Source organism: Balaenoptera acutorostrata, chromosome 15, assembly GCF_949987535.1.
Source record: "Balaenoptera acutorostrata chromosome 15, mBalAcu1.1, whole genome shotgun sequence".
In the NCBI taxonomy this organism is placed as follows: Eukaryota; Metazoa; Chordata; class Mammalia; order Artiodactyla; family Balaenopteridae; genus Balaenoptera; species Balaenoptera acutorostrata.
Window position 1 is genome coordinate 33,255,863 of NC_080078.1, and position 20,922 is coordinate 33,276,784.

At 44.3% G+C, this 20,922-nt stretch overlaps 1 protein-coding gene across 18 annotated transcripts in view; it reads right to left on the reverse strand.

The window, feature by feature from the left end:
• Positions 1–20,922, reverse strand: part of RBFOX1 (RNA binding fox-1 homolog 1) — a 1,515,726-nt gene that overhangs the window by 44,046 nt on the left and 1,450,758 nt on the right. For 9 of the 18 annotated variants that reach the window (XM_057529157.1, XM_057529151.1, XM_057529154.1 and 6 more), the window contains 2 exons: positions 15,790–15,922; positions 4,678–4,717 (listed from right to left, as the gene is read on the reverse strand). In XM_057529157.1, coding sequence (XP_057385140.1) covers positions 4,678–4,717; positions 15,790–15,922 — 173 coding nt within the window. The remainder of the gene's footprint in view (positions 1–4,677; positions 4,718–15,789; positions 15,923–20,922) is intronic. The other 9 variants (XM_057529156.1, XM_057529150.1, XM_057529161.1 and 6 more) reach the window with 1 other exon arrangement.

Here is a 20,922-nt window from a genome sequence, read left to right on the forward strand (position 1 = left end):
GTTAAGAATCCGCCTGCCAATGCAGGGGACACGGGTTCGAGCCCTGGTCCAGGAAGATCCCACGTGCCGTGGAGCAACTAAGCCCATGCGCCACAACTACTGAGCCTGCACTCTAGAATCCACAAGCCACAACTACTGAGCCCGTGTGCCACAACTACTGAGCCTGCACTCTAGAGCCCATGAGCCACAACTACTGAGCCCGCATGTCACAACTACTGAAGTCCACACGCCTAGAGCCCACGCTCTGCAACAAGAGAAGCCACCGCAATGAGAAGCCCGCGCACCACAGCAAAGAGAATCCCCACTTGCCGCAACTAGAGAAAGCCTGCAAGGAAGACCCAACGCAGCCCTAAAAAAAAAAAAAAAGAAGAAAAAAAAAAGATACCATTATTCTATACCATCTCTCTGTCTCTCTCACTCTTCCTCTCACTCTCTGGCTCTCTCTCCCCTCCTGCTCCCCCGTTTTCTCTTCCCTTCTTCCCAGTGCCCAGAACTCTACTCTCTTACTCTTGTTCCTACTGGGAGTTTCTCAGATCTTTTTTAACAGCTCTATTAACATTTCCTTCTCTCCATTTTCAATAGTTATCTTTTGATCAAATGCCATATTCTTTGCTATCTATCTCCCTGAGCAGGTGAAAACACTTGTCTTGGTTCAGTTCTGTTCAGCAACCCTTATTTTCAGCTCCTTGATCGATGCGGCCTTATGAGATCTCTAGCTTCACCCCTAAATCTAATGGATTGCTTTGCAGGTCCCGGGGACGTGGTCCTTCAACTTTCAAATGGTTGATCATACCCATGTATCGCCTCTCCTATTATTTATACATTTTTTCATTAATTTGGCCCATTTTTCTTTTTTTAATTGACGTATAGTTGATTTACAATGTTGTGCCATGGCCCACTTTTCAATTCAAAAGAATTTATGGAAATGGTACCACTAAACAATGAGTGAATTTGTAGGTTTGATAGGCTAGTGATGGAAGCTCAATTCCTACCTTTCGAAATACTAAAAGTGTGTATGTGTGTGTGTGTGTGTGTGTGTGTGTGTGTATGTAGTATGTCCTCAGGTAGAAGGGACCCAGGTGATGGCTTTTGTGACCCTCCTTGCTGACTCAGAAACCCCTTGTGTCCTCTGACGTGTGGCCATCTGCACTGGGCCTGAGCATGACACGCAGCATTTCCGCTGCAGGGCTGGGCTCCCGAGTAAGATGATTCTTCTTTGCACTCAGCCCAAAGGAGCGTCCCTGGTTTTGAACCTTAGCTTCTACCTCACAGCATCTTCTTACAAATCCACTGCCTCCAGCACTTCCAGGGTGTCCATGATTATCACTCTCTCTCTCTCTCTCTTCAATCATCTCTTCCCTGAAAAGTTTAAGAGGAGCTAATTCTAGGTAAGGGGGATTGCTAGTTACAGGGATCTTGCGGGTCTTCCAAATCCTCTGTGCTTTGGCAGGACTGGGAGATGCCAGAGGGCTCCACCATCAGGTGGGAGGGATGGGGACCTTGGACGACAAAGAGGAGAAGGAGCTAGAGAAAGCAGGGTATGTACAAAAGGTCAGTCGTTCTGGTACCCATGCTGGTATAGTTGCTGGGTTGCTCTGATCCACTGTCAAGGCTGAGGATGATCGGGGCAGGAAGATTTGGAGAGCAGCCTCCCCTTACTTTCCTTAAAAGTAACCAAAGCCAGAAGCGTATTACTCTGCCCAATAAAATGAAAAAGAAATAACTGGTTTAGACCTATTAGCGGGGACCAGTGTGTCTAAGACATGTCCCAGGTCTTCTCAGGATGACCCTAGACCTATTTATTGTGCACTATTTTTTTAACACCTTTATTGGAGTATAACTGCTTTATAATGTTGTGTTAGTTTCTGCTGTACAACAAAGTGAATCAGCTATACATTTACATATATCCCCATACCCCCCCTTGCGTCTCCCTCCCACCCTCCCTATCCCACCCCTCTAGGTTGTCACAAGGCATCGAGCTGACCTCCCTGTGCTAGTGCACTATTTTTAATGAGATCAAACGAGCAAGCCACAAACTTCCTTTAAATAAAATAGAACCTTGAGTGCCTTTTTATGAACCTGTTTAATCATCATTTCTTTAAAAAACAATGGAGCACGGGGGACACTTCCAGTCATCAGATCATACCAGCATCTAAAAGGAGGTAGGGGTAGCAGCTTGAAATAGCACATTCAAGATTATAATATACTTCTGGCCAGGATGAATCCTGCACCATAAGCTTTAGAGTGCAGGAAATATTCATATTCTTTCTTGCCTTAAATCAACTTAAGGCCGTCTATGAGCCCTTGGTTTGTTGCCCTAATGGGGCAGTCTAGTTCATCACTGTCCCCCACATACATACACCACCCATGCAGCAAGATTTCAAAACTGCCATCGGACACAGAGCAAAGTATTCCAAAAGCTACCTTCCTGGAAAGAGGACAGAAATGTGCTGCGTAAACAAAGCTAAAACTTCATATTTCAGTTAGCTTTTCCGTCACCGAATTGCCTGTTTGGAGCTGCCTCCTTAAAATCTTATCGTGATAATATGAACAGTGGGAAAAATATATAAATGTTTTTGGCTAGTAGGGTGGCTTGATAAGGGCAAAAGGGACAGATTTCTAAGCCTTGACACCAGGAAACTCAGGACTTGAAGTTATTGACGTAACTCTGTTCATCCAAACCTCACCCAGTGGGAAGCAAAAACCCCAAAAGGAAGCAAAAGCACAAAGGGACTTTTTTGGAGCTTTTCTCCCTGAATGGAATTTCTCTTTCCACCTTAGTCTGGATGCTCTCTTCTGAGTCCCTTTGTCTCTCTACTTGCCTTGTTCTCGCGGATTTTCATTGGTTTCAACCAATGCAGACGTTCTCTATCCGTTACTCTCGCCCATTCTTTTTCCTTATTTGTGGGCTCCTACTGCCTGTACCTTCAGGAAGCTTCTACTTCCTGTTATACAAAAATCTATGAGGCAAGGAAAAGACACCAATTTGACCTACCCATAGGACAGCACAAATTAATAATTCAATTAAGTCATTGTCATTTTACTAACAATTCAATAAATTATTGTCATTTTACAGAGAAGGGAACACTCAATAAATGGTAGCTAATAACTGTAATGTGTTTGATTTTAGCTAGGCTTAGTAATGTCCACATTTTTCCCCCCCTTGGGTGAGTGTTGATGAAGATAGTTTTCCTTTCTGTGTATTTTCTTTTTTTCTAATTTCTCCATCCCTTCTCTACTCTCCTCCGTTTCCCAAATTAAAAAAAAAAAAATGTCCTAAACTAAGTCCTAACTCCCTCCATTTGCATCCTCTATCCAGAGGCTACCCTAGGGGAAGGGTATATAGACTGATGTTTGGGTTCATGGGTTATCTGAGGATGTGGAAGAGGTCCAGCCTGTTTAGCCCCTGCCTGCTTCTCTATTTAAAATGATATAAACTCAAAGTTCGGAAACAGAGGACTTGAGAAGGAGTGGACGGAGCTACATACACAAGAAGCAAATAGGTTGTTCCCTGGGTGAATAAGGAACATGTAGGTTGCTCTTTCATTTCATTAAGAGGGGAAAAAAAAAACCTAGCCCACAGATAATAATAAATGTACTTGATGCAATCATAATAAAACCCAAGTTCATCATTGATGGAGATTAATACTCTGCCTCAAAATTGTAATTATTTGAAATTCGAAAGGAAGGAAATTAAATAACTAGTTTCTTTCCTATTTTCTAGTAAATTGCCTCAATTTGATCAGAAATATGGTTACATTTTTCTTTGTTATCTAATCTATAAAACAACAAATATCATTCCACTGAATTTATTTGAGGTCCCTCGTAATAAAAATAATGGTATGATTTAGAAAATACCCTCCAACCCCACCCATTTCTTTTAAATTGTGTTTATTCCAAGTCATTTTCAAAACATTGCTGCTAATATCATACCATGGGTGAGTAACTACCTCTAGATCAAGTTTGGTAAATTTAATTATGGCCCCATAATGAGACACATCCTCCTCTTCCCTAAAAGTGAAAAGCTTAATAAAGTGGTACCATTAAACAAACGATTCTAAATTGGACAAATGATTCTAAATCAGGTAACTGTTTTGGGGAAATGGAGGGAATAAAGAGTTGAAAAAAAATAAGAGTTGAATGCTCAAGTTGGTCTGTATTTTGTTAGGAGATATTTCTTGCTAAAATCATCCATGGGGGAGAGAGAGAGAGAAACGGGGTTTGGGGGAAGAAATATCTTTCTAGGGCTGTAGTGATCAACAATTAAATATGTTTACAAGAAAACATCCAAAACATCAGCCATGAAAATATCTTTTCACCCTCTACAGCTGGTAACTACAGCTGTCATCCTACATATTATATTGAAAACTCACAGACCATACTGAGAACTTCAGAGAGGATTTCTTTTTGAAGGAGGGTCTTTCATTTGACATGGGAAAAATGTCATCTTTTTTGGGAAGGTGTTTTGCATTTATTCTGAAGTTAATCAGGGAGTTAATTCCACTCACTCAACAGCACGACGGCTATCATGAGCAGGCCTTCAGTCCTCCACGCCTTTGGACTCTTTCTCACAGGAAGAGGAAATGGGCGGCACCCAGTAGAGAAATTTGCAGCAAACTTGTAAAAAGAATGACTCGGGAGGAAACAAGGATGGCATGCACGTTAATGAATACTTACATAAATGTCTGCACCATAAAATCCATCCTGGTAAACAACACTGCAAGGGTGCACACACAAAGAAAAACATTCATATTAGTGCATTTCCCCATGCAGACACACCAACCCCTGCACTGGCGAAGTTAGTCTGGTCACAAGATCCAAAACACAGGAACTGAGGATCATTTTCAGATTGGTTAAGGAGGTTGGAGACAATGGCAGTCCATCAGACTGAGAAAATTAGGCTGGGGTTCGGTGTTCGGCCCAGAATCAGGACATGGTGGCGTGCTGGGTACCAGACTTTCCAATCTTTCCGGAGGGGTGCAGAAATGCAAAGCGGATTCACGTTTATTTTAAGAGACCCACGCAGATATGAGGATCGGGGTTTGCGTTCAGCCAAACCATCTAGGTCCCCCCGGAAAAAAATCATCTGCTTAAAATATATGATTGGTAAGAGCAGGGGTATGGATGTCACATTTTCAATACGGGTTATAGCTGAATGACCTCAGGGGCATTGCAGAATGCAAACGATTTCAGAAATTTTCTTCTATATTCTTTCACACTCTAGTATTCTATGTGGTAATTCCATGTGCCCCTCTTTTATGGTACATGTAGGAGAATATCTCTGATAATACGGGTGTGTGAACAGGTGTGTAGATGTGTGTGCAAGAATATATGTGTGCTTTTGTATATGGGTGTGCTTCGTGCGTATATATGCATATGAATGTGTGTGTTACTTTGAACATGTAAATGCATACGTGTGTGCATGTGTATACCATGTACATGTGTATAAGTGCATGTGTGTGCATGTGTATATGAATGTAGATATTGTGCATATGATGTGTGTAGTAGTATGTGTCTGCACATCTGTGTGTATGCGGGCTCATGAGTCATATGTGTGTACATGCCTATGTCTGTGTGTATATTCGCATAAATTATAGCCAGACTAAGCAGAACCCCACATAATGATTGAACAAGCCTGACCTCACAGCAGCTCTCTGACTGCTATCCATTTAGTCATCTCAGAGAGAAGGGACTTCACAGGATGGGGTAAATAAAAGATCTTGGACTTTTCCAGAAGTTTTTTGGTTTACCTCGAGTGAAATATCCAGGAAAAGAAGCTCACAGCTCTGTGATCCTAGGAAACCGACTTAAAATTCCTAAGCATTAAAACGGGTTTAATGAGGATCCCATGTGGCCTGCGCACCTCACGGGCCTTTGTGAAGATCCCAGGACATCTCAAGTACAAAAATGCGGGTTTCTAAGGCAGGTTTCCAAAGGACAGCAGTTGTTATTAATAACCTTCCCTGATCTCCTCCCATGGAGTTTACAGATGATTTATGATTCTGTCAAATGCGCCCCACCGCAAATTCTCCACTGCGCCCCACTGTCGAATGGAGCTGCAGTCCTAACAGAAGCAGGACTTTGATTACCGAAGGATTCCAGCAGGTTTCAGGAGCAGAGTGGACCCGCAGGTAAGCCAAGCATATCGAGAGCCAAGGGGAGACACGTGACAACACACACATGCACACACGCACACGGCAGTGACACTGGTTTGCTGGAGAACACTGCAGTGTGCCTCTCAGAGCTTTCCAGAGTTGACTGGTTAAACCCCAAGTACCATCATCTTTAAAAATGGGGCAGGGATTTCACTTGCTAAGGAGGTCAGTAGGAATCGCTTTCAGCTGTTTTTACTTGGATCGAAAAGGGGCTCCGGTTCACAAGAGCACTTGTCAAGCAGCGTCAAACCCTAATCCGAGATACCGAGGTAAGTGGCATCCTGAGCTAGGCTTTGATTTCTCTTTCAACATTTCCAACATAAAAAGATACTGCCTGTTGGGGGTCGGAAGGCAGGGCTGGCCTCTGCCAACAAGACTGGGCCCATAGCTGATCATTCAGGCCGATCAGATCAGTGCTGTCCATTCCTCCATGACATCACGCCCTTGCAAGTGCTGGTCCTTATGCCAGGGAAGCCTTATCTCCTGATAACCTCATCCAAAAGCAGAGCACCATTCAAGAGCTGAGTTAGAGAGGAAACACACGGGCATCTGGGTCACAGCCTCAGCAGTCAGCAGCTATGTGCCCTGGGACTAATGACCTAAGCTATCTGAGCTTCACTTCTTCATCTGTGACATGGGGAAGGAGGTAAGTGCCCACGTCAAGGGAGGACTGAGCTAGGTGATGTGTGCAAAGCGATGAGCAAGCTAGTTGCCAACATAGTTCTAATTAAATATCACATCGCTATGAGCTTTATCCAGTGCCCACCCCAAGCGGAGTTCTTCCTCCTTCCTGTGAACACCAGCATCACGTTTTCCGGTCCTCGAATCCTCACTTGGTCCAACTATTTTAAATATTGGTCAAATATTAAAGGCATTTGTGTAGGCAGCTCATTTCGCCCTGAAAGTTGCATGCAATAGCTTACTCGACATTCTATCACACTTGATGGCCAACACATTGCTTTTCACACTGAAGGTGTAAGTAAATATCTATTGAGTGAATACTGCCCATAGTTTAAAGGGGGGGTTGGCCATTAGTAGGTGACAGAAGGTGACACAGAGCAATTCTAGGTAGAATCTTCATCTGGCTATTCAGCATCAATGGCTGTTGTCAATGGGGGAGGGGGTAAGATTCGAAAACTGGACCCTGGGACTTCCCTGGCGGTCCAGTGGTTAGGACTCTGAGCTTCCATTGCAGGGGGCATGGGTTCGATCCCTGGTCGGGGAACTAAGATCCCACAAGCCACGCGGTGAGGCCAAAAACAAACAAACAAACAATAAAACCCCCAAAACCTGGACCCGGACTTAGGATACCAGTGCAAGAGGCTAGACAGAATGTGATGCACATGTGAACAATATATTAATATTTAACTGAACATGAATACACATTCAAACATGGGAAGGGATGCCTTTCTCTAAATATTTGTAGAGGGGGACCCCATTTGTGTCTGCTCTTCTGTGAATCATGGAGCAGACATTGGGGGCTGTTCCATGGGGCACAGGACCAGGAGTGGCTGAGGCAGCGCTCTGGCTGAGAAAAGGGCCCCTTCTTTCATCAGGACAAGCTCTTGTGCACTGTGGCCAGCTGCGTGCCTCCACGGCAAGCCTCTTGGTACCAACAGCTCCCAGAAGTGAGTCAGGAACAGGCCCCGATGTTTGCCTTAGGCTTGTTCAGCCGGGTGACCTGGCTGTCGCGCTCTGCCCTCCACCACGGACCACGGAAAATTACTCAAGGACTCTGACATCCCACGTTTACAGGACAGACCAAAGGGAACGTGTAATGTGGCATCTCATTTGAACAGACGCAAACAAACTGACTGATGAGCCCTATTCCTCTGCTGTTGAAAGGCTTACTACACTCCAGCCACGGTGCTGAGGCTCAGGGCAAGTCCACCAGCCAAGGCTGCCCTCAGGGAGCTCACAGGGAGGCACAAAGCCAGGTACACTGATGTAGGGTGGCAGCCACGAGAGCCGCTGCGGGGGAGGGGAACGATGGCGCTCTGACCTGGTAACGGAAGGAGGAGGGCTGGCATCAGAGGCGAGGGAACCCCAGCGAATGGCCCAGAAACCCCAGCGCCTGAGCTAGTTCAAGAGGAACTAGGGAGGAAAAGCAAGCCAGGCAAAGGGAACAGCCGATGCAAGGTCCGATGTCTAGAGGGTCCAGGGCATAATTTCTAGTTTGGGGGCGTTCAGAGGCCCAGCCAACTGTGGTGGCTTCCCTAAGAAAGGAAGTGGAGAATTCTAGCTGCTCTTACAAACCGCCCAGGGTAGGGACTGCTGGTTTTCACTACGGGCAACACCTGCACAGTTTGGAGAGAAACGAACCAAAGGGTGAGGGATCTACCTTCACAATGACTCCAAAAAACTAGGAACCGATAACAGCCATCACTGGCCGCATGAAACGAAGCCACTTGATGGGCTGCGAGTTTCATCACAATACTGTGTGTTTTTTTCCTAAGTCATAGCACAAATATGATCTCCACAAGCCCTCACACCTAGAGAGCGATTCCTCTGTGTCCATCCCTAGTCTGACCTAATTATCATTATCCCACCTAATCCTCAAAATACCCCTATGAGACGGATAATGTTATTATAGCCTCTTTGGACATCAAGAGAGTGAAACGGAGAGAGCTAGGTACTGACGAAGAAGCTGGGATTCTAGCCCAGGTTGTATTGGCTTCACAGCCCAAATTTTTAATTGCCATGGCAGGCAGCAGTGGTCAAACTTCAGCAGGCATCAGGACCACCTCGAGGGCCTGTTAAAACACAGATGGCCGGGCCCCATGCCCTGCCCAGAGGTTCTGAATCAATAGATCTGGATGGCGGGGTGGGGAGGTTGGGTCTAAGAATTTGCATTTTTAACAAGTAACAGGGGATGCTGACGCTGCCGGCCCTGGGACTAATAGGCTTATTGCCCTATGGAGCACCAAACTCCACGTGTCGTTTTACTTTACATTTGAGACAACCCCGAAGGTCAGCTTCCTAGGTCCTATTCTAAATAGGAGCTGGTTATAGGCAAGCTCTTAGAAAGTCCCATGCTGGTTTTCAAGAGTGGATCCAAACATTTTCTTAAAACCCCACTAAACAGGTGCATATGTGAAGGGAAAGGAGGGCAGGGGGTGATGTCTAATGCGTAGCTATCGATAAATTAGCCACATCCCAGTACAAGAGAAGAGAGTTGCCATCATGCATTGAACAGGTGCAGCCTTATTTTAATGCAGAGGCGGTCTGTCTAGCCATGCAAAGGTAATTGTAATATCTTCGGAACTGCAATATGCTTTTGCAAGAGCGTAATGCAAATGCACATCTCATTTTCTTAGAAAGGTAATAACAGGAGTTAAATATCTGAATGAATGCAAGCAGGGAATGATTGCACTATAGCAAATTAGTTTACTTTATAAAAAAAGGAAAGAAAGAAATCATGCGATGCCCAAACTATACAATCTGTTTGTGTAACATAATATATCCCAACCACAAATACATTCTTGAAGGAAAGGTTATTTAAAGCTGCTTTATCTTACTGCCCATTCCAAGTGGAAAATAATATTTTTAATGCATTCAAATCTAGTTGTTTTTGAATGGATATCAGGTGGGTCCATAAACTCACTGGCATTTGTATAGAATTGTGCAGTGTATGTACACTGACATTTTCCTGGGGAAAATACGTATTTTAATTAGATTATCAAAGGTATCTGTGACATCCCACTTTCTCCCCCTAAATTTAAGAACCACTGACTTAGAGTGTTGTCTTTAAATGCACTCAATTAAGAGGCTTTTTTTTTTTAATGTAAGAGGTTACATTTTAAAACTGGCTGAGAATTTAAACAAGAATTCACGGCAAAACCAAAAACCCAAACAGCTAAAGAGAATTCTGGAAAGTATTCTGGGGCTAGGTGATGATGACCTAATGTTTATGTTCATCGAGAAACTTCCCAAGCATCAGATAATACAATCTGAGGATAAGACATTTATAAATTAAAACCAAAAATCATGGTTGATTTACAGAAGAAAAGGTTTGCACACACTGTTCTAAAGGCTTCTTCAGGACCTAACCTGAAAGCACTCCCAAAGGCTCTGTGTATGGGCTTCATTCTTGAACTGACCAACTGTAAGAAGTTTTTTCCTGGGATACCACCATATCTTTCTTGTACTTAGAGTAGCGTATTCACCTCAAAATACTTCTCATGGTAACTCTGAGAAGATGTACATACATGTGACATAATTAATGACTTGAGAAAGTACAGAATGTCTTGCTCAAAAATATCCAGAGAGCCAAGATAAAAACCCTATAGCAGAACAGTATGGAGGTTCCTTAAAAAACTACAAATAGAACTACCATACGACCCAGCAATCCCACTACTGGGCATATACCCTGAGAAAACCATAGGTCAAAAAGAGTCATGTACCAAAATGTTCATTGCAGCTCTATTTACAATAGCCAGGACATGGAAGCAACCTAAATGTCCATCGACAGATGAATGGATAAAGAAGATGTGGCACATATATACAATGGAATATTACTCAGCCATAAAAAGAAATGAAATGGAGGTATTTGTAATGAGGTGGATGGAGTTAGAGTCTGTCATACAGAGGGAAGTAAGTCAGAAAGAGAAAAACAAATACAGTATGCTAACACATATATACGGAATCTAAGGGAAAAAAAAAAAAAAAAGGCCATGAAGAACCTAGTGGCAAGACGGGAATAAAGACACAGACCTACTAGAGAATGGACTTGAGGATATGGGGAGGGGGTGGGATGAGATGTGACAGGGTAAGAGAGTGTCATGGACATATATACACTACCAAATGTAAAATAGATAACTAGTGGGAAGCAGCCGCATAGCACAGGGAGATCAGCTCGGTGCTTTGTGACCACCTAGAGGGGTGGGATGGGGAGGGTGGGAGGGAGGGAGATGCAAGAGGGAAGAGAAATGGGAACATATTGTATATGTATAACTGATTCACTTTGTTATAAAGCAGAAGCTAACACACTATTGTAAGGCAATTATACTTCAATAAAGATGTTAAAAAAAAAACCCTATAGCAAATGCTGGGTGCTTAACTTAGAATAATAATAATAATTTTAAAAATCTCCTATGGTTCTCTATATCCCTAGCCCCATACAATATGATTGGTACATAGTAGGCACTTGATAAGGTGCTGTTAATGAATTAATTAACTAATTAAGAACAAGAACTTGGTGAGGCCAATCTCATAGGGTTTTGTGGGGAGAGAACTGAGGTTTAGCTGCTGCCCTGTAACATCCGATGTTGTACTGAGTCTGGTGTATGTGTCTCTGACGCTTCTACCTTCCATCTTCATCCACACATCATCAGCCTGCCAGCTCCCTTAGATGACAACTACCCAATGGGTAATTTCTCCCAAATATGAGTCCTAGGAAGACACACTGGACATGGTAGCCGTTTATCTAAACAGACTCCAGGAGCAAATGCAAGGAGAAATATGGACGACTTGGTCCATTTAGCTCTCCCTGAGACTGTTCACTAGTTAATATTTTATTTCCGATCTACAGATTCCATAAACCACTGAAGTGCCTCTGTCCAAAGGCATCTCTGTGGCTTATGGGGAATGGAGGTCTGTGAACTGTAGGAGTCCCCCAGCCAATGGGTACACGACTCATGGAAGGAAAGATATGGGTGCTCAACATAAGCCAAAGGGGACCCTTGAGAAAGAGCAGAGTATAAAAAGCCAATAACCACATCAACAGCAACAACAGTAGCTACAGTTCACGTAACACATGCCATTTGATGGAACTGATTAAGTTGTAACCTTACCTGCATCTCCCTGTTTCATCCTCTATCAACCCTACGGAGGCAGGTGTAGTCTTCACTCACCTGCTAAGGCAACTGCGGCTGCAGAGATTAAGTCAGCTACCCAGGGCAGTATGAGATAGAAGAGCAGGGGCCAATCTCATCTGCCCCACAGTCTGTGTCTTTATAGGGTTGTAACAATCTTATAGACTGTGTAGACATTAGCTTTCTGACTCATCGCCCATTCTCACTCAGTTAGTGCTGGCAATCACTAAGGGGCTGGTTGGCCCAGTCTAGGGCTTTCCTCTCATTCCTGTGATCCCTGGTCCAAGCAGAGCCTTCCTCCCGCCACCAGGAGTGATCATGAATTAATGTCCCAATAACTTTCTATTTAGCTATGTGAGAAGGAGGAGATAGGGCTCTTCATAACCTACATTCTTTACTTGCTGGGAGGAATTTCAGAAAATATCAGGACGTGGAGGGAAAAACCAAATCAGTAAAAGGAAATGTAAGGGCATCCTTAGTGAATCCTCCTGGGTGACTATCTTGATGTGGGATACTTCCAAGGGTCACTCAAGGCTTCACAAAGGTGGCCTTGGAGGTTCTGTGGACTTTTTTCAATCTTTCAGGAAAAAAAAAAAAAAAAGGAAGGTATACATGGACATAGGATAAATGACACATTCTTCGTTGTGATTTTAGTAACAGTGTATTCATATTGGATACTTCATGGAAAACAGAGGTTTAGGATGACAGATATGTCTTCAATTGGTGACAATGGGAAAAATAGATTCTTCCTTAATAAATGCAGTTTCTTAGGTGATGGCTTATGAAAAGATGGGGACCCTGAGTATGAGGGAGCATCGCAGAATGAGAGCTTAACGTGGCAATTTAGGAAATGATTGGATTTTTCCTGGATTTTCTTTCTTTCGTTTTCTTTTTTGGTTTTAAACTTTTTAAATTAAAAAAAAATTTTTTTAACTGAAGTATAATTGATTTACAATGGTAATGATTGGATTTCTTCTCTCTCTGGAAGCTTTCTGGAACCCAAGCTGGTGCCCACTCAACACCCTATCTTATCACGTATCACATTTGTTGAAATCGTTAGCATCTATGGTGTTCCCTGTGCCTGACTGTAAGAAACTCCTCCAAAGGCGCCATTTGCCTCAGCATCCTTAGCGTAAGACAGTGCATCGAGCTGAGAGAAGCAATTAAGCTGAACTGGACTGGAGGAAAGACAGTCAAATCTAGAAATCAGGAAACTAAAGGACTCTGAAGACAAACAGCTACAGGAAATGCACACTATTCCCGGGACCACCTGAATCCTGATAATGTCATCCTGGAAACAGAAATGGGTTTCCAACCTCTCTGCTACTTGCTTCCACTCAACATAGATCAGGGCACGCTCTACTCCAGCCAATGTCTGCGCTGTGTCCTGCTCAGCTCTTTTCCTTTCCAAGATGGGCTGCCCCTCCCCCCATGGACTCCTTCAGCCTAAGCCAATGAAGGGAAAGGAACCTTCACTGAAGATGCTGAGTTCACACTTTTTCATTTGGTTTCAAAGCACTCCAGGCAGTTTGTAATCCAGCAAAACACCCAGGCAACTAGCTGAATTTCCTCCTTTTCAATCTGCTCTTATAGAACATGCAGACATGGATACACACACCCTTAGCCCTTCTGAATTTCCTACTCTGCCCGTCTTGAGAATTTTCTCTTCCTACTAGGTGTGGTTTCAGAATTCCAACCATAATATTGCCAGTGAAGAGGCACAATTCACCATTATAACCAAAATGATTAGGAAGATCACTGGAATATTAAAATGAAATCATGTCCAAAGCAGTCACCAACAACGTGCTTCACCGCTTGGAGACGCCTGGTTCTCTCCCTGGCGAACACGGCATTAGTTATACCTGGTTATTGCCAGCAATGAGCAAGTTCATTATAAGTTAGCCAATTTCAGTTTTACAGCAGGTGCGTTACTCTGAGATTTTTATAAATTGTTCACATGAGGATAAGCCATACAATTTTATTTTTTTCTGTTCAATATAGTAGTGATATACTGAGGGTACATAGACCAAAAAGCGACAATTACCACCTACTAAGGTAAGATAATGATTTTCAGACAAACTAATGTGATATAAACATGCAATGTTGCATTTACGGCTTATGAATCTTGCTTTCATGAGCCTAAAGGGTAACTTATTTTTTCTTCATAACTCATGATGTGACCTTGGGAACAACAAATCTTTGTTTCTGCCGTTTTGAATCTAAAAATGCGCTCGACACTGTGGGCTGGAGATAATGGTCATACTATCAATGATTCCTACAGTACACGGTCAGATATATAAGGCTTAGGCCCTGCAGACGCATTGTTTTGGAGGGTTGGGAGAATTTAAGGCCGATTCATCCTTGGTTCGTTATTACCCTCCACCTTTTCGGTAAAAAAGTAAAAAATAAAAAAAAATTTTTAGAAACTTTTTTGCAGTAGAAGCTCAGAATTGCACTAAGAAGCTCAGAATTAATCCAACTCTAATGACAATACAAGAAATGATGGACATTGTCTTATTTCTCTGTTTTTATTTTCCCTTCCTGATGATTTCATCAAATTTCACTTCTTAATATTCTTAACTTTGTTTCATTGCATTTGTTTTTAAAACACTTCAAATGCTCTACTTGGGAATGCGTGAGATATGAATAAATAATGAACAAAGAGTGTTTCCCTTTGTCATCAGAATAGAGGTGATCTAGGCTTATTCAGGTTTTCTAAAAGATGGATAAGCCACAGAGCTATAGCAAATGCATTTAACCCTTTCACACAGTCCTGAATATAGCCAGATTCTTTCTAGAGACCAGAAAGCCAGTCTCCTGGCCAGACTGTGCTGGGTATAGCGGAGTTTTCCTTTGAGCGGTACTATTGGCATTTGGGCCCCGTAACTCTTTGTGTTGGGGGGTGTGGCGGGAGGCCGTCCTGTCCTGTGCATTGTAGGATTTTTAGCAGCAACCCTGGCCTCTACCCAGTAGATGCTATCACAACAAACAAAAATGTCTCCAGACATTCCCAATGTCCCATGAGGACCACTGCCTTAGAGACTTCCCTCTCTCCGACTCCAGGGGGCCAGAATGTTCTAGGAGGATCCCTAACAGCGAGGCAGAAAGGGTAGCACTTCAAGAAAGCAGCCCATTACACCAGTACCAATTTTTTTTTCTTCAGCATTCACCACCATTCCTTGATATTCACTTGGCAATAGCAAAGTCCACGTACAGAAAGACCAAATGGGCCTTGGGGAACAAATCAATCTGCATTGTCCTCAGAGAGGGAAAAAGGAAGGCAAAGGCCATTTTGGAAAATCCAACTAAATGAGTCACTTCCAATTTCTTTGAACTTCAAGAGTTTGCGTTAGACTCGACACCTAATTTTCTCTTCTGGGCCAAAGGTTCATTCACCTTGAAACACAAGATGTCTTTGGGGAGGGGGGCAAGACCGCCCCAGTTAATTGTACGTTTGAAACTCTCCTGTCCCTCCACCGAGGGATTCAAAGGGCAAATGTGATCCAACCTCCTTAATCACCAGATGTTTGCAATCATCAGAAAGACTTCTTGGGCTGTAACCATTTCTCTGTTCTCCAGCATTCAGTCTCAAAGGGAATTTACATAACAAAATGTGACATGTAGAATGCTTAAAGGCACCAACCATGACAAGACGAATTACACTCATTTTTCAAGACTCTTTGCAAGGTGCTGCACAGCAAGCGCGCGGGCTGCATGCCGGGCGGTTCCGGGGGGGCGGTCAAGGCCGGCATGCGCTAGATCGCACGCAAGGGGTGCTGGTGCGGGAGGCCCGCCCGGGGTCGGGGGGCTGCCCCACTTACCCGCCGTAGGCCGGGATCGGGGGCGGGGGCGCCGCGGCCCGGAAGGTGTTGTACACGGTGCGGCCGCGGCCTCGCAGGTGCGCCCCTCGGTAGGCGGCCGCGGCGGTGGCGGCTGGATACGGGAAGCCGGGCACTGCGGGCGACAGGAGACAGCAGAGCTTTCAGAGGCACTCCTGCCTTTGAGGGAACCACCCGCCACCCGCCCCCCCCCCCGACTCAGGACCCTTCTCCCCGCAGGCCAAGGCTGGACACCTGCCCCCCTTCCTTCCCAGAGTCAGGCTTCCAAAGGCGGGCAAGAGGGAGGAGACCAAGGCCTGATTCCAGAGAGGATGGGCTAGTTCAGCCCGTGGTCCCTGTGCCCAAGGTCAAGGACAGACCTTCACAAAGCATTCTTAATAACGGGGGAAAAGCTCACTGCACAAACTTAAATTTTTAAAAAGGTATTGCAACAGATTGCAAGATGTGTGTGCAGTGCGTTCTCAGATCTGTCTACCTATCACCCATCTATCCACATGCATACATATGCACATATGCATAGTGTAACATACATGTGGATGAGCACACACTATGCATATGTGGATATGTACACATATATCTGTATAAGCATGTGTGCATGGAAGTGAATATATGTATATATGTGTATATACAATATACCTGGATGTTTGTGTGTATACACATGTACGCATGCATATGTGTATGTGAATATGTAAATGTGCATATTTATATATGTGTGCATATTTATACAGTTATATATACAAATTCATATACATACATATTTCAGTGTGTTTGTAGTTATCTCTGGGGCTAAACTTCATAAGTAAATGTTAGTTGTCTATTCATAGCTTTTCCCCAACCCATTTTAATTTTTTTTCCTTATTTTCCTTTATGTACCTATATTGCTTGTTAAAAATTTCAAATTGAAATACTGCGTTCCTACAGACAAGTGTACACATCCTAAGTGTATGGACCTCTCAGGCTCCAAGAAATAAATTATTACTAAGGTCCCATCAGCCCCCTAACCATTTATACAGCTTATAAAACCATTTCTACCACAAACATAATTGCAGAGAAGTGTGGGAATTCGACTCTGAAGGAAAGGGTTTGGGCAGGGTTTTCTTCCCTGGGGGAAAATTCTCTGAGCAGAATGACTTGGTGAGGAGTCAGCAGGGAAAGTAAGCCTGATGCTTGAGATCCCTGATAATTCTTATGGCTTCCTCTGCCTGGGGTGTCATTCCTCCTAGGATGTCTGCAAATCCTCACGCATCAGGGCCCCTGAAGCCTTCAGAACACCACCTCTGCCTTCCTGCTCTTTCTGTCACTGAATCTCACCGCTCTCACCATGCTGGTCATGCCTGTCCCATCCCACTTAGCAGCAGGCACTGTTGCCCACACTGAATCCTGTGGAGGGGATGCTTTTTTAGGAAAATACTGTCCCAGGACCTCTATATTAAAGGCTCAGAAAGTCCTAAGGTAAGGGGAGTGCATTAACACCATTAACCCAGAACCCCCAAACTTCATTTTTCCAGGAACTCTAGTTTGCAGAATACCCAACCTCTCACAGGTATTGAGGGAAGTCAGTCATTTATTACCTTTACCTCTTCTATTCATCTGCCAGCTCCTTGACGCCTCCCACCATATCCCATTCATCTTTGCAACTCCCTGTGCCTCCCCCACGTCAGCAGAAGCCCCCTGATTTTGTCCCCAGTAGGTTCTAGATATTGGACACAGTAGATTCTAGATGACTTACATGCATGAACAAGTGAATGAACCGTGGGCTGTGGTCCAGCCAAATGATTGACAGACTATCCAGGGAACTTTCTCTCCCTGTTCCATTCTCTCCCCTCATCCTGCTTAACTAACAGGAGCTTTGAGGATTTCAAGAGAGAGGGAGACAGGTGATACGAACCAGGGTGGGATGGCTCTCCTCCCCATCTACAGCCCTGCCTCCCCTGCTCCATTTCCCCTGGGATTTCAGACAGTGGTGGTAACAACAGGCAAGGCTGGGAAGGACACAGCTTCTCTTGGCATCATAGGACCATAAAGGCTCACAGAGGCCTCACAGCCAAGGAAGCTCTTTCCCCAAGTTAACTCAGCATATCCAAGCTTCCCTCTGCCGGGATCTCTATTTTGCTGAATACCTAGCCTCTCACAGGGTGTTGTATTTCATATTATGTTAAACTTGCCTGCACCCAAATGGCTGAGAAGGGCTTTTCCCCTCCCCGCTATCACATTCAAGAGTAGAAGCCCTCCACCCAGAGAACACACTGGTGGTTGCCAAGGGGGAGGGGGCTGGGGCAGGGATGGAGTGGGAGGTAGGGGTTAGCAGATGCGAGCTTCTATATATAGAATGGATAAACAACAAGGGCCTACTGTATAGCACAGGGAACTACATGCACTATCCTATGATAAACCATAATGGAAAAGAATACTAAAAAAATAATGTATTGATATATATATATATATATATATATAATATATATAACTGAATAACTTTGTTGTACAGCAGAAATTAATGCAACACTGTAAATCAGCTATACTTCAATTAAAAAAAAAGGAAAGAAATACAGAGTAGAAGCCCTTCACCCCATCAATTCCCATTACTCCCAGAGTCCTTGGATAGAGTAGGTTTGCAGCTGCATGTGGGTGGCAAGGGGCGGGGAGAAGAAGGAAGTGGGATTTCCCACAGGAGCCATTCCCAATTCTATATTCATGGAATTGCATGGAGTGGAATATAACTCTTGACCCGGAAGTGAAGGCAGACTAGCTATCATCTGGAATTCTCTGTGTGTTCTTGAATGGCCAACAGCTATCCGGTTTCATGGATTCTACCATATCCTTCTGTGATGATGCTGGTAAATGCTAGGGTGGTAGAATCAAGCCAGAATGATTTTTATCTTTCTATTTATGTCTGAGAAGACCATCCAGGTTATTTCTTTTTTTAAATTGTCGTTCAAGACAAATCATACAGCAGTACTTAATTCTCAGCTTTCCAGCCCTCACCACCCATGTTTCCTGGCTGGTGTTTCAACTACTGTTCTTGAAATTGCAAAGAGGTGTCAACCTCAATGGGAAAAGCAGGGAAGTCCTAATATCGTAAAAGCCCAGGAGTCATGAGATAGGAGATGTTGGCTTTAGGACTGGGGAGAAAATGAGCAAGCGTGCCTTTGACTCCGGCGCTATCTTGCCACAGTTCAAATATTAAGTTTTCAGAGGAACACCTTGGATTTTGAAATAAAGCAAATGAAAAGTTCACAATCTGGCAGAACAGCTGGCTGCCTGTGTGAGGAAACACAGTAATTACGCTGACCCATTCATTATCGCTGGCTACGGCATGGAGTAAGCCAGACAAGATCCCTCTCAGCGACAAGCAGGTTTTACAATAATTCTTGGAGGATTTAGATGTTGAGATAGAACATGAAACAGAAGCTCAGCAGTAGAGCGAGGGGAACACAAGCTGCTAGAAGGGTAGAGCCAGGATGCCACTTTGTACCCCCTTGGCTGCAGGGAGAAAATATCCTTCTCGATGCAGGATAAGGGATTTACAGGTCTTAATACCAGGCTCTTTGGGCTGCTCCAAGCAGGGCCCATTAGAGGGATTCTTATTTTGTTAAAGGAACAAGGGAAGGACTGCACATCAACTTCCTGGGAGGCCAAGTACCCTTAGGTAAAATAAGGAGGTTCCATTGTAACAGGGGCTTCATGGAGAAGGCACGTGAGTCTCCCAGATGGATGGTTTTCTCAGCTATCCCTTTCTTGTTGCCGTCTAGAGCTGGCCAAGGGGTCTCTTTAGGAAGTCTCTAGCTAGTCACCGTGATGGATGAATGTTCCTTTCTCTTTCCCTCTTTTCTTCCTCCCTCCCTTCCTTCCTCCAGAAAATAAGCAGGACCCCGTGGGGCTCCTGGGCACAAAAGCCCTTCTGTGTCCCCTTCCATGAGTTACAAGAGGCAGGTTCAAACAGTTGCTAATCAGGAAAGGGAGGGGTTGGGAAGACAAGGGAGGGGCAGTCAAGAAACAATAGTGCAGCCTTGGGGCAGAGTCCTGGTTCCCCCTCAAGGGATACATATAACAATATCTTTGAGATGTTTTGCAGATACAGAAACCCCTGCCAGGTGGGAGAAGTTAACTGTATGCTGCCCACAAGCACTAGACCCCAGACCGGTTGGAACCAGAAGGTTGATGATGCCGACTCCCACTTACCTCACCACCAACCAATCAGAAGAAAGTCCACGAGCTGATCACGCCCTCCTCTTTGAACCATTACTATAAAGCTCCTCACTAACCCCTCCAGGTGGGGACACTCAATTTTGAGGGCATTATCCCGCTGTGGCCCCTTTGCCGGGCAAAGCAATAAAGCTATTCTTTTCTACTTCACCCAAAACTCTGTCGCCAAGATTTAATTCGGTGTTGAGATACAGAGGCCAGATTAGGCGTCCATCCCTCCCTCCCACCCTTCCTCCCTCCTTCTCTTCCTCCCTTCCATTTATTTTCTAATCTCCTTCTGAAGAATGCTGCCATGAACCTTCCCGGGTGTACTAGCAATCAAGTAACTTGATTGATCAAGTAACAGAAGGAAAAAGACTCTCACCACTGCTAAAATGCAAGCTCCATGAGGGCAGTGCTCGCCATCTGTTTTGCTATTTGATTTAGAAAACTGCCTGACACAGCGCAGGTATCAGCTACCTAACACCATGCGTGGACACCCTTTGATGGTGAACCCATGTTAGTCTCCTTCTTTCTGGGACAGCAGAGGCCCTTCCTCTTCCTCTTCCACCTTCCATAATCCAGTCCTTTATACAAAGCACCCTGCCCAAGATTTGCAGATAAACAGTGTGCAAATAACACACCGGATCTCACTCATCTTTATAAAAACAATCACTACGCCCATACTTAGAAGGTGCTGTACTGGCCCAAAAATAGCAACCAAACTTGGAATATGTGTGATTCTGATAAAAAGGGAGACAACTTGGATAAACCTACTGCACTGGGAATTACTGCCCACCCTCAATTCATTTAAATTCACGTTTACTGCTGCACCGTGTCGGGGTATGGAGATCGGTTTCTACTTCTGGGGGAAAAGCAGGGCTCAAACTTTTTCCCCAGACAGGTGATGCCTGTCTGGTCTGTAAAAGGAAC